The 13,844-nt window shown below is 35.7% G+C and overlaps 1 protein-coding gene across 1 annotated transcript; it reads left to right on the top strand.

The window, feature by feature from the left end:
* Positions 1–1,115: 1,115 nt before the first annotated feature.
* On the top strand, positions 1,116–11,782 carry LOC110694908 (homeobox protein 2-like). The gene is made up of 5 exons (XM_021872111.1): positions 1,116–1,249; positions 1,432–1,730; positions 9,865–9,874; positions 10,768–10,782; positions 11,410–11,782. Exons 1-5 carry the CDS (start codon positions 1,116–1,118, stop codon positions 11,780–11,782), a joined length of 831 nt encoding a protein of 276 aa, XP_021727803.1.
* Positions 11,783–13,844: the final 2,062 nt, after the last annotated feature.

Below are 13,844 nucleotides of genomic sequence, written 5' to 3'. Positions count from 1 at the left end.
GTTAGAGTCTCTCATAGTAGGCGCTAGCTTGACCTATAGGAGATTCGCCTACCTTACTCTCTTCATTGCTTAGTTGATTTTCCCTCGCAACACTTGACTTAGTAATCTCCAATCCCAATTAGCTATGTCCATTCCGAGTACATGCGGATCCTAACCTTAGTGCTTGTTAAATTTGATTTCATTTGATTGTTTTGAATACACACACCTCACTTTATTGCTTCGAAATAGCTTAGCTTTGACTTTAGCTTTCATTTCCTATTCCTAGTGGTTCGACCCTCGACTTACTCTATGATTTGTGTAGGGATGTGTTGAGAGATTATAATTTTGTTTTGACAAAGGGTAGATTAGTTTTCAACGACCTAATCTCGCCTACGGGCAAAAAATGGCGCCATTGCCGGGGAATGTCGTAGATGATTGCTATTGTTGTTGACTCTATTCCACCTTAATCTAAAAATTACAAAAAAGATTTTCTTCTTAATGCTACATTTGTAGCCGTGCTACTAATAATTTGTTTGAGATTGTGTAAGCAAGTGAACATGGGAGAAGCTCAAAGGGTTACATTGAAGGAGTTGGGTACTCCGGGTGCATACAAGTATGAGAGCGGGATTGCTTCATTGGTGATTCCAGATAGTGATTTTGAAATTAAGTCGGAAATGATTACCTTGATTGAGAGGCGACAATATAGTGTTGCATCGAATGAAAGTCCTCTCAACCACCTTAAGGAATTCAAGAAATATTGCAACACTATTAGGGTGAGTGGGGTAGCACAAGAGTTTATAAGGCTCAAATTGTTCCCTTTTTCCCTCATAGGGCGAGCCTTGGAATGGTTGGACAAGGAGGTCAAGCCGAATTCTTTAAGAAAATGGGACGATGTTACCAATGGATTCTTATCCCGTTTCTACCCTCAAAAGAAAACGGCGGAAGCTAGAGCTTTGATCCAAAATTTCAAGCAAAGGCCTAATGAAAATCTCTATGAAGCATGACAGAGGTACAAAGAGTATCAAAGAGAGTGCCCTCACCACGGAATTCCAACTTACCAAACAATTCAAAATTTCTATGGTGGTTTGAGTCCTCAAGGTAGGTCGAGCTTAGATGCCGGAGCCGGAGGCCCAATCATGAACAAGACGGTGGAAGAGGTTGTTGATGTAATAGATGATGTAGTGAGGAACTACATGAGTTGGCAAGAGGTTGAGGAAGAGTCAACAAACGAGTGTGCCTCGGTTGATCAAGTCAATGCCATCAACAAATTGTCTACTCTAATTTCGGACTTAGGGAAGGAGGTGGCTTCTATCAAAGCTAAGCTTGAAAATTCATCTTCACAAGCACAAGATCTTCCCTCCCAATTTAAGGGAGAGGTACATCTTGTTAATCTAACCCTCTTTTCGCTTCTTGTTGCATGATTAGAGAATGTTTGGCTTGTGATTTATGCAGAATAAATGATCGTGATGCTTCTAATTGTCCAAATGTTCCTTGTGATGGATGTGATGAATACGATGAAAATGAAAATTTTCATGTGAATTATATTGGTAATAGTGGTTTTGGATCTAGAGTTAATGCTCAAAAGAATGTTGGAAATAGGAACTATCACAACCATCGGAGCTACGATAATTATAACCAAAATAGTGGTTATTGGAACGAAGTAACCCAAGGGTTTCATGGTAACCATAACAACTTTGGTTGTAATGATCAAAGCTACGACCAAGAATATGGGGATCATAACCAAGGTTATGGTAATCATAGTCTAAATTCTTGATAAGGGTAATTGGAGTAACCAAAGTAGAGGAAATTTTCAAAATGATGCTCAAAGGGGTTTCTCACCCAAATGTACTCCAATATAATAAGTCAATGCCAAAGTGATGATTCCTATGATCAACAATCTCAATTTATGAGTAAGCTAGAGAATTTCATGGTAGATTAAGCTAAGAAGTTGGACGATTACATAGCCTCTAGTGACAAAATGTTTCATGGCCTATTAACTCATGGAAAGATGCTTGAGAACTGTAGGCGTCGCTCGAAGTGCGCCTACGTTAAAGCATGTTGTGAATATGCTAACACTCATAGGAAGTGGGAATTGACATATACGATTAGGGACAAGGAAAGTACGGAGACGCCAACATGTTTTTAAGGAACTTGTAAAACGTTCATGGATCATAAAAGGCAAACACGATAAAGGGACAACGAAGGAAACAACGATTGACCCGAGAAGGATACACCCCATTCATAATCCATGAGATTACTAACTCTATATGGTTTGGAAACACAAAAGGAGGATCGGGGAAAATGGTACGAAGTGAGTCATGGAGTCACATTCGCCTGTATTGGCCTCTACTCGATTCTTATCCTTGAAAAGTGATTCAATTTGCTCCAAACTATTATTAAGCTAAATTGGTTGAATATTAATGCAACATATAATTCTAAAAAATTTAGTGATCACTTGATTAAACAACAAGATTAAAAAGGAACCTAAACCGATTGTCCAAATTATCTTATTAGGCGTGATTTTCAATTACATATTTCCCTTAACATGCAATATGGTGATCAATAAAAAATAATAGAATAAACATTAATATTGGAAGAAATTTAACAATAATAGTGTTAGCCAAATCAAATAATAATAATAACAACCCTAATCATGATACTAGAAATATTAAAAATAAAATAAGAGTAATTAATTAATTACTCACATTCTGCGCGTTCCTTTAAATTGCTACATCATGAATAAACTGTTAGTAACTTCAATAAAAATATAAATTAAATGGAAATTAAATTAAATTAAAAGTAGAGTTGATTTGGTCCAAACCCTCAGTCAATTATACCTTTCACGCCTTGGTTCAAGTATAGAACTTATGGTATTGTATGGACTCCTTGGAGTGCTTAGGGGAAGTATATATTATGGAAGAATAGGGAGGCTAGTGTTTAGGCTAAAGAGGGAGAAGAGAATTATTTGATGATCAAGCTCGTTGATGATTGGAAAAGGGAGATATGACCTCTATTTATAGAGAAAAAAGAAGGTCGAAGAATCAAGAAAAGATGAGAATTCGAATCGGATAAAACTCTTGCGATAGACAGCAGTTTTTGCGGTTTTTGTTTTTATCATATCTTTTGATCCAGAAATATAAATAAGATGAATAAAATATCGTTGGAAATCTCTTGAAGTGTAATTTCTAACACAATTAAAATCAGATTAAAATATTTTGTAGAATAAAAGATATGGATGAAATAGTGAGATGGTGTCAGTTTTTGATAGAGTTTGACATTTTATTCATATCTTTTCCGTTATAGCTCGGAATTGATATTATAATATATCATTGGAAAGATAATTTCAAGGGATATCCAACCATATAAAATTAAGATAAAAAATATGAGGCAAGAAATTCATATCTGTCTTTCTTTGAACGTCTCTCAATTCGGATAGAAATAGGATTTTCAAAAAGAAAACTTTTATTCAATTTCAAACTCTTTAATCTTATCTTTTTAAAAAGGATAATTAAGATCTTTTAGAAACTTGTAGAAGCTTACAATTAATCCTAATTGGTTTAGGAATGAGATTAAATAATTTGGACCCTCCACATGATCATTGGGTGGTAGGTAAGGTGGGCTTAGGTTTGGTTTGGGCCCGATTCAATATTTTGGTCATAACTTAATCGTTATAACTTGGATTTGGCTTATAATATATCTTTGGAAAGATATTTTCAAGTCCCATCCAAATATTTAATCATTGGACCCATATTATGGACCAAAATAAACTGGATTAAACGTTTTTATAAAAAGGACACGAAATGAATGATTTTAAAGGACATGAAATGAATTATTTTGGGTTTAAAGGCACGAAAAGAGGAAAATAAGTTATGTTTTGGGGAAATAGGCTAGGAATTGGTTTGTTTTTATGAAATGGAAATATGGATTTAAGCACTCCAAGATTAAATACGCAACTCGACCAATAATGGCGGTGAAAGGTTGTTCATCATCGGGTTTGGTTTTGGGGAGACATTTTTAGGTGTCTACAGAAGCCCCCACTTTGATTGAGTTTGTAGAAACGTCAGTTTTGAAAACGATATTCAAAGTAGTTGATAGGGACGGAGAATGATTTAAGACGTTCTGGGATCCTAAATCACTCTGTATACGCTGATACCTGCAAAAAATGTTAATTCCATAGATAAAAGAGTAAAGGAATAGAACGCTTATCTGACACCAGTGTATCGGTGACAAATAAGTTTGGTATTTTCCTATGCTTGAAGGAATCCACCGGATGACGTTTGTTGAAATGCTTTCCATGCGTGAGGAAAGCCGACAGATGAGTTTGGTATTTTCCTATGCTTGAAGGAATCCACCGGATGACGTTTGTTGAAATGCTTTCCATGCTTGAGGAAAGCGGACAGATGAGTTTGGTAGCTTTCTAAGCCTTAAGAAACCTACCGGATGATACTTTCCATGCTTGAGGAAAGTCGACATATGATTTTGGCGTTTTTCTATGCTTGGAGAAATCCACCGTTAATGCTTTCCATGCTTGAGGAAACGACAAAGGAATTTGGCGGTTTTCTATGCTTGAAGAAATCAACCTCATAATACTTTTCATGCTTGAGGAAAGTCGACAGATGATGAGATTGCAAGTCTCTGTGTATCGAGAACCTTGCGTCATGAAATGATGGTGGTTTGTTTAACCCCGAACGTGGGCTGTAGATGGTCCGCTTGTCCCCGAACGTGGGCTGTAAATGGTTCGCTTGTCCCCAAACGTGGGCTGTAAATGGTTCGCTTGTCCCCGAACGTGGGCTGTTGATGGTCCGCTTGTCCCTGGACGTGGGCTGTAGATGGTCCGCTTGTCCCCGAACGTGGGCTGTAGATGGTCCGCTTATCCCCGGACGTGGGCTGTAGATGGTCTGCTTGTCCCCGAACGTGGGTTGTAGATGAGACCTGCAAAAATAAATTTGCCAATGGACTCGTATGTATTGTGATTGACTTAACCACTTACTTGACCACGTTCAACTTGTTGTGACATGACATGTGTATGACTTATGAGTGTGTGTGTGCAAAAGAAAAAATTTTCCGTCAATTTTTGTCATGAGTGGAGGGTACCGACTTTCTCTCGAAAAAGAAAGATGTGAAAACTGAACTTTTATTTTCGAACTTCCCTTGATGAGAAAATTTAGAAAAAGTTTTTTTAAACTTCCCCAAAAGAAAAGACGCGAAAAAAGGAAAGAAGTTTTGAACTTCCTCGTTGAGCAAGACAAAATGAATCGCATGGATTGAATTGCTTTTCTTGAAAGTAATGTATGCATGATGCATGTCCTTAGGCAATGAGGCTAAGGGCCATTACATCATGTGACACGATGAATGAACTTAGGTCAAGGAGCTAAGCATCATATATGGTGTAAAGAAACGATCTTGAACGTCACTTAGGTCTGGAAGCTAAGCACGTATACAGATGAAGTGATTATTGCATAATGAACGTTGCTTAGGTCAAGGAGCTAAGCACGATATGCTTTGTATGATTCAAAATCATTGATATATAAATGTTTCTCAGAACATTATGCGTTGCATGAAACAATGAATAATTCTTAGGTCAGGAAGCTAAGCAAGTATACAATGTTTCTTCTAATGAATGTTGTCTTGAAACATGCACAGTGTTGAAACAAGATTTCATCATAAAGGGCTCTTAAAGGGAAGGATGATTGATATGGATATGGATGTGTGAGTGAAGTGTGTGAATTTGATACTAAGGCTGGCTGCAAAGGTTATGGTGATGGAAATATATGTGAGAAGAATCAAAGATGATGACTCTTTAGGCTGGGTAGGCTAAATGATGTGGGTTCAAGCCCCCAAGTCTAGCTCTAAATGGGTAGGGGTAAGCATTGGATATTCTTTGATTCGATCATGCATGCATATGAATATGAATGTGGCCGCACCTCAACTTGAGGTTACCTACGTATCCGTTAGGAATCAGGCCGAACGTAGCTCTAACCAAACTTTGCACAAGTGTATGCACACCTCAAAGTGGTCTTTAAAAGGTTGTAATGTGGTTAAGCTGAAGGTTTAAGGAAGAAAGGGGTACAAGGCTCAAGACCCGAGAGAATCCCCAAGATGTGTAATTATGAATTTGAAAATTTTGAATTTTGCAAGTTTATTTTCATATATTTTTTCTTTAATTTTTTTTTCATTCTTTTGAATCAATGTAAGCAATCTCAGATCATGCGATCCATCCACTCACTTAGCTTTCATGTTTCTCAAGCACGATACCAAGTACTCGATGAGAGACGCAATTTGAGCCGTGTTAATATCAAAGACATTGGAACACTTGCCTTTAGACATTGTTTTATTGTTGCTTTGCTGCTTTTTTTTTAACTTGCTTTTTGAATGTTATACAATTACACATCTTCCAAACCCAAGGTTAAGTGAATGTGGGTTGAAGAAATGAAGGCCAAACGTTAGACGAGGCTCAAAGTGGTTGATGTAGAAATGGAATGTGATTGAATGGTTAACAGGGAATGACAGGATTGCAAAGGTGCCTGAAATCATTGGTGTACCTTGTGTTTAGTTCGGTAATTGATTTTTTTTTCTTTTAATCACATGATGAATGTAAGAAAGAGATGCTCATTTATGAAGAAGGTAAGAAATGTGACACATAGACACATGGATAAGGAGAACCTATGCTAGACTTTTTAGGGGGAAGGGTTTGAAACAAAAGAAGAAGAAAACATGAAATCTTGTTGAGAAGCTTACATCGTGCTTTGTCTTCATGACTTTTTATGAGTTACTTTTAGCTGCCCGCTGAGGAAAATAGTTTCTTGTTGTTTATGCTTTGATTGGAAGGAAAGAAGGAAGGAGTGACGTTCCCCTTATTCTTCCAACTATTGTCTAGTTATTTTAGACTCAAGTACTGTGTAAGGAAGAACTCACTTAATGCATTCACTCAATACTCAGATTGAAAAGGAAGAGTGTATGAAACGATTTTGAAAACTGATGAGAATACTCCACTCATTCCTATTACGACGGAAAACAATGCATGCATGGTCCTAGTATACGATCATAAACAATATAGTGCATTACTCGAAGACAAAGTGTGTGAAATGACTCAACATGTGTGATTAGGTGAGTATATTAAGACTCGTGGTATGATCGCATGGCTAGACATGAGGAAGTTGTGAAAAACAAAGGACCTAATGACCAAATAGCACGGAAGACTAAAAGACAAACTAACTTGATTAATTTTGTCCATTTTTAATGTTTATGCTATTTACTAGGTGAAAACGGTCCATTGGAAATCGTTAGTCATAAATAAGATCAACCACAATCAAAGACAAAGAACACATGTTAAGGTTAGCACAAAACTCGATCACAAGAAACTAGGAAGAGGACTAGAATTCTAGAAGAGTTAAGACTCATGGGTATAAAAAAATCTATAATCCTATGTTATACGAGTTGAAACGGATTAAAGGACTTGGCTAAGACTAGCTTGACACGATTTTTTTTTTTTTTTTTTTTTTTTTTTTTTTTTTTTTGTAAATAAAATAAAAAAGGTTACATTAAAAAGACACCTAAACTGGATAGATTGTAGTATATCAGTTATAACTTTTGATCTGTGACTCTGATTAGGACGAAACTAACGCCAAATGAAAGATAAAACCCGGGGCTACATATCCATAGGTGGCACGATACGTAACTTTTTATAGAACTCCGGCTATGACCAAAACAAATTGACTCTTGTACAGTATACGAGAATTAAAATCCGGGTGACTCAAAAATTAAAAAAAAATCTATGGCTCGACTCTAATAATAAAAAAGGGGTTTGATAAGAGAAAAAAAATAATTAAAAAAAAGGTCAATAAAAAAAATGCACACATAAGCATATAGTCACGCATGATGCAATGAAGTTCGCAACCTAAAGTCAAGTTCTATGTTCGACTATGGTCAAGCGTTTTGGTGTCAAAGGGTACCATGGTTAAGAGTTTGGACGCGTTAGCACGGCAGCCTCCCTTAAGGGTGTATGCCAACGGGCGGCTCCGCGAGTTCGTGATGAAATCGAACTCGACTCCGTGTTTTGGGTGGATTTAAAAACTCGGATGAACCCTTATTGCCATGAGCGTTTTCGGGTTGATAGAACATAAATCCCTTGGGCTAGCCACATACGTAGAACACGTACTATTGTGGCAAAATAGGTAACCTAAAAAAATCATATGCATATGTGACAATGCCAATTAAATCGCAGGAATACATTTCAAGAATCTTTCAAGTCTCATCCACTCATCTTAATTAAATACCGACCACTCAAATCGATAAATAACCAAGAATCCTCCCCAGTGGAGTTGCCAAATTGCAGGCGTCGTTTGAAGTGCGCCTACGTTAAAGCATGTGCTGAATATGCTTGGCACTCTTTCTTTTGAAGTGCGCCTACGTTAAAAGGGTTTTTCTTTTTAAAAATCAAATCTTTATTACCCAAAACTAATCTATGCTATAGTCTAATTATAAATTATGAGTTTGGAGATTTAATTTTGATGTTTGGTTATTGTAATTGTGTTAATTAATTTTCAGATTAGGTTTTTAATTAAAAAGCCCCAATTTTTGAAACCCTAGGTTCTTGATTCATGATTTATTGAAAGATTATGATGTTTTATAGAGTGGGCCTTTTTTTTAAGTGTTTTAAAACTTAATTACAACAAGTTTTAATTATAATAAAGTGCTGGAATTTTATGTAGAACACTTGATATTATGTTTCTTGAAGAAATTTTAATTACCCATTAATTGGGACTTAATTTATGGTGTTTAAATATAATTTCAGCTTATTCTAATTAAATTATGAAGGGTTTTAAAATAGTATATATAGCTGGATATTTGTTTAGAGTGGATATTAATACTCTATTATGGATTTTATGTGTAGGAGACTTTGAAGTAAGCAATTTCTACTAGTCGTGGCAGTTTTAATAACGTACTCAAGGTACGTACGCGTACTTAGCATATTTTGGTGATGTAGAATCATGCTAGGTTTAATTTCAATTAATTACAAGTAGTATCATGCTAAGGTTTAGGTATGAAATTGTGAATTTATGATGTTTGTGATTGAATTTGGAAGCATGAATTATTTGTGATGGTTATAGATTGGAAGATTATATTTTGGGCATGTTGTGTTTGAACCACATTTTTATTTATGGCATGTTATAAATCATGATTAATTAAACTACATGTTTAATTATGTTTGGAATATTGAAAAGGAATTTTATTATGGTACAAATAATTTTTATTGATGCTTTAAGCATGAGGAAGGAGGTATATAATTGTCTATGTACACAAGAAATAAATTGTATGTTAGTGCCTTGTGCACTTAAGGTGTTTTTAACACCAAGGGTTAGGATTTTGGCGCATTATGCGTTTAAGGTGTCTTTGACACTGAGGTAGAATTAAAAAGGGTTCAACAATAAATAATATGTGGTCACTAATTCAAGAATTAAATTGGTATGTTTGTTTGATTGAATAATTATTGTTGATTGACTTATTATGCTTTGAGAGTCATCAGCAAGTCTAATAATATGTAAATAACGTAAAGTGAAAGAGATTACGCACCAAAACTCTTGGAACGTATATACCTTGAGTATGAACAATGGGGGGAGTTATGGGGTTTTATATTTAACCATAACTTCTAATGGAGTACAGGACGCTGTATATTCCTTTCTTTTTATTTATTATTATGCGCAGGAATTCCGCCACCTTTGTGGTTTTGTCGCTGACACGGTTAGCTCCCGTGCCAGTTAACCTCAAATTTATTTGGGGGAGGTTAGGAGGTGGAAACCCGTTCGATGCGTAATCAATGCAAAATGAATTAATTAGTGTCTAGTCATTGTGTTTTGTTGATTTGGTGTGTGTGCTTATGAACAGGTGCAATGAGGTAAGTGTGTGTTGATAGGTAAAAGCATGTTAGTGTGGCTAATTTACGCTTATGTACTCAGCTTTGCTGATTTTGTGTTTTTGTGTATTTGGCCATGTCTTTATCTTGGCCCTATGATGACCAATTTTTAATGGAGAGTAGTGGAAACAAGTAGAAATAAACTTTTCAGGTATTGAAGCATAATCATGATGGGGCATGAGTGAAAAGTGAATCCTACTAGTTTTCTTTAGGTTACTAGGTGTTTTATGCTTTATTTATTTGTGAGATATTTGGTGTGAACTAACACAAAGGTTTAGTTTTGGGAACGATTTTTGAATAAGGGCCTTTAATGGTTCCAAGATGTAGTTTGATTTTACTGAATTGTTCGTTTGGTTTTTAAAACTTCATTTTCGTTTGGTTGACTTTGGGTTGACTTGTTTAATACGTTTTTAATCTTGAGTCTTCCGCTGTATATCTTTTATAATTGGCTTAGCCGTTTTCACGGTGGCAGTAATATCTTTGTTATTCCTAAATCGTATTTTTAAAAGAGTAGAATGGGTTTTTTAAAGGAAAGGAATTTCTAGGGTGTTACAAAGTGGTATCAGAGCTTAGGTTGAGATTTTAAATTACCACTAACCGAAAAAAAAATTTCTTACTTGATTTAAACTTGGCCAAGTGTTAATTTAATTATTTAACGGTAATTGTCCCGATTTTATACATATAAATTTTTTTATAAAAAAATATAAAAAGGGCCGAAATTTTTTTAAAATTATTTATTTATTTATGATCCGAATTTTTTTTAAGAACACTCGAGTTTTTTTTTGTGTCGGAAATTATTTTTTTTATTAGGGCCGAAATTTTGGCTCTCTTTTTTTTTAGGGTAAATATGTATCCTTTATTTTTATGTATTGCAGGGAGCAAGGATTGAGGTAAGTATTATGTGTTAAAAACTTTTATTAACATGTTGGTGAGCTTGGGTAGGAAAAAGAAAGGGCATATAGGCTAAGATTTAAAGATTTAAATTATTTCCTATGTGCATAATTTTATTTTGAGTGATCAAGCATGTGATTTGACTAGGTGTTTGTTGATGAAAGCATGAAAAATGTGTATTATTCTATGTGAACCCTAAAGATTGTATGATTGAACACTGAACTTAATCTCCTACAAAACCGTATTATTTATTTTATTTTATTTCTTTAGGGAAGGGAAATCTTTTCTAAGCCTTTTTCTCTACAGGATGCCAATCTTTCCTAGCAAGTTTACACAAATGGGATCTCGTAATGAAAAATAATGAACACCCTTATGACTTTGTAGAAAAGATCAGATACTTTTGTTCCTACCTGAGCAATGTCTTAAGAGAGAGAGTTTATGACACCCCTGATCATATTTCCACAATGATTGTCCATTTCCTTTCTAGAGGAGCCCCCCTACATTGCTTTCAAATAGAAATTTTCTGACTTTTACCTTCCAGGAGACGTTCCAAATTACCATAAATATAGAGACTTTTATGGCTAGTGGTATCCAGATTATATTTTCTTAACTAAATATCTCGTAAGGGTGGAGAAAGCTCATCGTCAACACTTAAACCTTCCCTACCCTGACTACTACTATGATAACCCAGTAGGGAACAATCCTCCTCCTAATCAACAACCAGGAAATTCTGCTTCTTCTTCGTCAGGGGGTGGTCAAGCAGAGAATGGAGAACAACAAGAGGGTAATAGTTCACTTATGGACATTTCTGATCCAAATCCACATCCAACTCCAATAATTATAGATATTTCATCGGATGAGGAGGAAGAAGGGGAGTTTGTACAAGTAGAATCTGAACCTGAGTCACCTGAACTAATGGAAGAGTCAAATGATTCTAATTTCAATCCTTCAAGCGACAAGCAATCCACCGAAAAAAGGGACGACGTTCGAAAGGATTAGATCTTATAACTTTCCTCGACACGAATTCATAGTCTTTATTTTTAAATTATTTGTTATTTTAGTTTTAAACGTAATAAGTGGCATGACCACATAAGTTCCTGGAACACTATTTTATTTTAGTATTTTCAGTCTATTTTTAATTAATAAGACCTTATTTATTTCTTTGATAATTTTTTTTTAATAAATTCATTTGTTTTCCAAATCTCCCATTTCACACCACTATTCCAATAATCACCATTCCAAGCAACTTATCTCCAACAAAAATTTATAAATTGTGAACGGCTATGGGAATTATTTTTTTTTTATATATGTGATGCTTTATTAAATGCATGGTTGGTTAGCAATCAATAATTAATTGATAAAGCTACATTAAGGGAATTCTTAGCAATCGCTATCCCAAATTGTTAGCTTCAAATTCTCCTGTAAATGTTTAAGGGTCGTTAGGTAATAGACGAATGTACGTCTTGAGAGCTAAACCTAGCCATTTCTAATATAAATCCTTGTCCTATATTCAGGAGAAACAAAATGGCAAGGGGAAGAAGTTCAAGTAGTGGTGGAAACGATTTGAATGAAGTAGTGAGGCAATTGGCAGCAGTTGCCCAACAATTGGCAAGAAACTCAACTGGTAATGGGGATGCTCAAGGGGATCTCTTTAAAAAGGTGGCACCAAGCAAGCCACTAACCTATCAAGGCGATCCTGACCCTATTTTATTGGAAAACTGGTTAAGGGAATTTGAGAAACTATTTGGAGCTGTGGGATGCCCTGAAAACTCAAAAGTGAGTTGTGCTACTTACTACATGAGGGGTGAAGCTGACCTTTGGTGGCAACAAAACCAGGCTACCATTAGAGCGTTACCTGGGTTTATCTGGACAAAATTCCAAGAGAAAGTGAGAGACAAGTTTTATCCTAACATTTTGCAGAAGCAGAAGGCTGAGGAATTCTCAAACCTTAGGATGGACAAGATTACAATTACGGAATACTACACCAAGTTTATTGAATTATCCCGTTTTGTTGAAGGGTCTGTCTCTACGGAGAAAGAAAAAGCTAGGAAGTTTGAGAGTGGGTTAACTACTAACTTGCAGTTAAAACTATGTGGATGAAGTATATGGAAGGGCCGCACACCTTTATGCTCTAGAAGAAAAGAAGAAGAAAGAGTTAGCTGAAGTAGAAGGAAGAGAGAAGAGGAAGGAAGTGGGGCAAGTTTCTAGAAACCAACAGGGAAACCAAAATGGTTTTAAGAAGCAGAAATACCACCATAACAATAACTTCCACAACAACAACAACTTCCATGGTAATAACCGTCAAGGGAACCGTAACAACAATGGAGGAGCTAGAAACAATAACCAGGGAAATAACAGGAATGGGAGAGTTTATTTTTGCAAGAGGTGCAAGAATAACCACCCTGGAAAGGATTGCGAGGGAAATATGGTCACTTGTCGTTTTTGTAATAAGCTCGGGCATAGAGAATATGAGTGTTTCTCCAAAAATAGTAATGGGAACAGGCAAAACAATAATAATTCAGGGGGAAACCAGAGGAATTTCCAACAGAACAACAACAACTTTGCTGGGAGCAAGGGAGTGCAACAAAATGGAGCAAGGAACAGTAACAACACCAGTAAGAATAGCCAACAGAAGAGTGGTACTGCAGGGAAATTGAATGTTGTGAGTAAACATGAGGCAGATGCTACGAAAGATGTTATCACTAGTACTTTTTCTATTAACTCTATTCCTGTTAAAGTATTGTTTGATTCTGGTGAAACTTTTTCCTTTATTTTTAAGGCTGTTGTTTCAAAACTTAAAGACTGTTTAAAGACAGTAGAGGTAATAGATTTACCCATAACCATCCCGACAGGTGGGGTAGTGATTTATACCAAAACTTTTAGAAATAGAAGGAAAGATATTTCCGTCTGAACTCATTGAATTTAGTCTGAGCGAATTTGACCTTATTTTGGGGATGGACTAGTTGAGTAAGTATAATGCTGAGATTAGTTGTAGATCACATAAAGTGAAGATGGTCACAAGTGGAAATGAATCAGTGACTTACTAGATGAAGGTAAAACC

The sequence above is a fragment of the Chenopodium quinoa genome, unplaced genomic scaffold, assembly GCF_001683475.1.
Source record: "Chenopodium quinoa cultivar QQ74 unplaced genomic scaffold, ASM168347v1, whole genome shotgun sequence".
Taxonomy (NCBI): Eukaryota; Viridiplantae; Streptophyta; class Magnoliopsida; order Caryophyllales; family Amaranthaceae; genus Chenopodium; species Chenopodium quinoa.
The sequence above is the reverse complement of the archived record's forward strand: the minus strand, read 5'-3'. Positions and strand labels throughout refer to the sequence as shown.

Bases quoted from the DNA above. Each gene is read 5' to 3' on its own strand.
- LOC110694908 (XM_021872111.1), top strand. From the start codon at position 1,116: ATGAACAAGACGGTGGAAGAGGTTGTTGATGTAATAGATGATGTAGTG. The intron at 1,250-1,431 runs GTCTACTCTAAT...TGATTTATGCAG, and splicing joins GTCAATGCCATCAACAAATT to AATAAATGATCGTGATGCTT.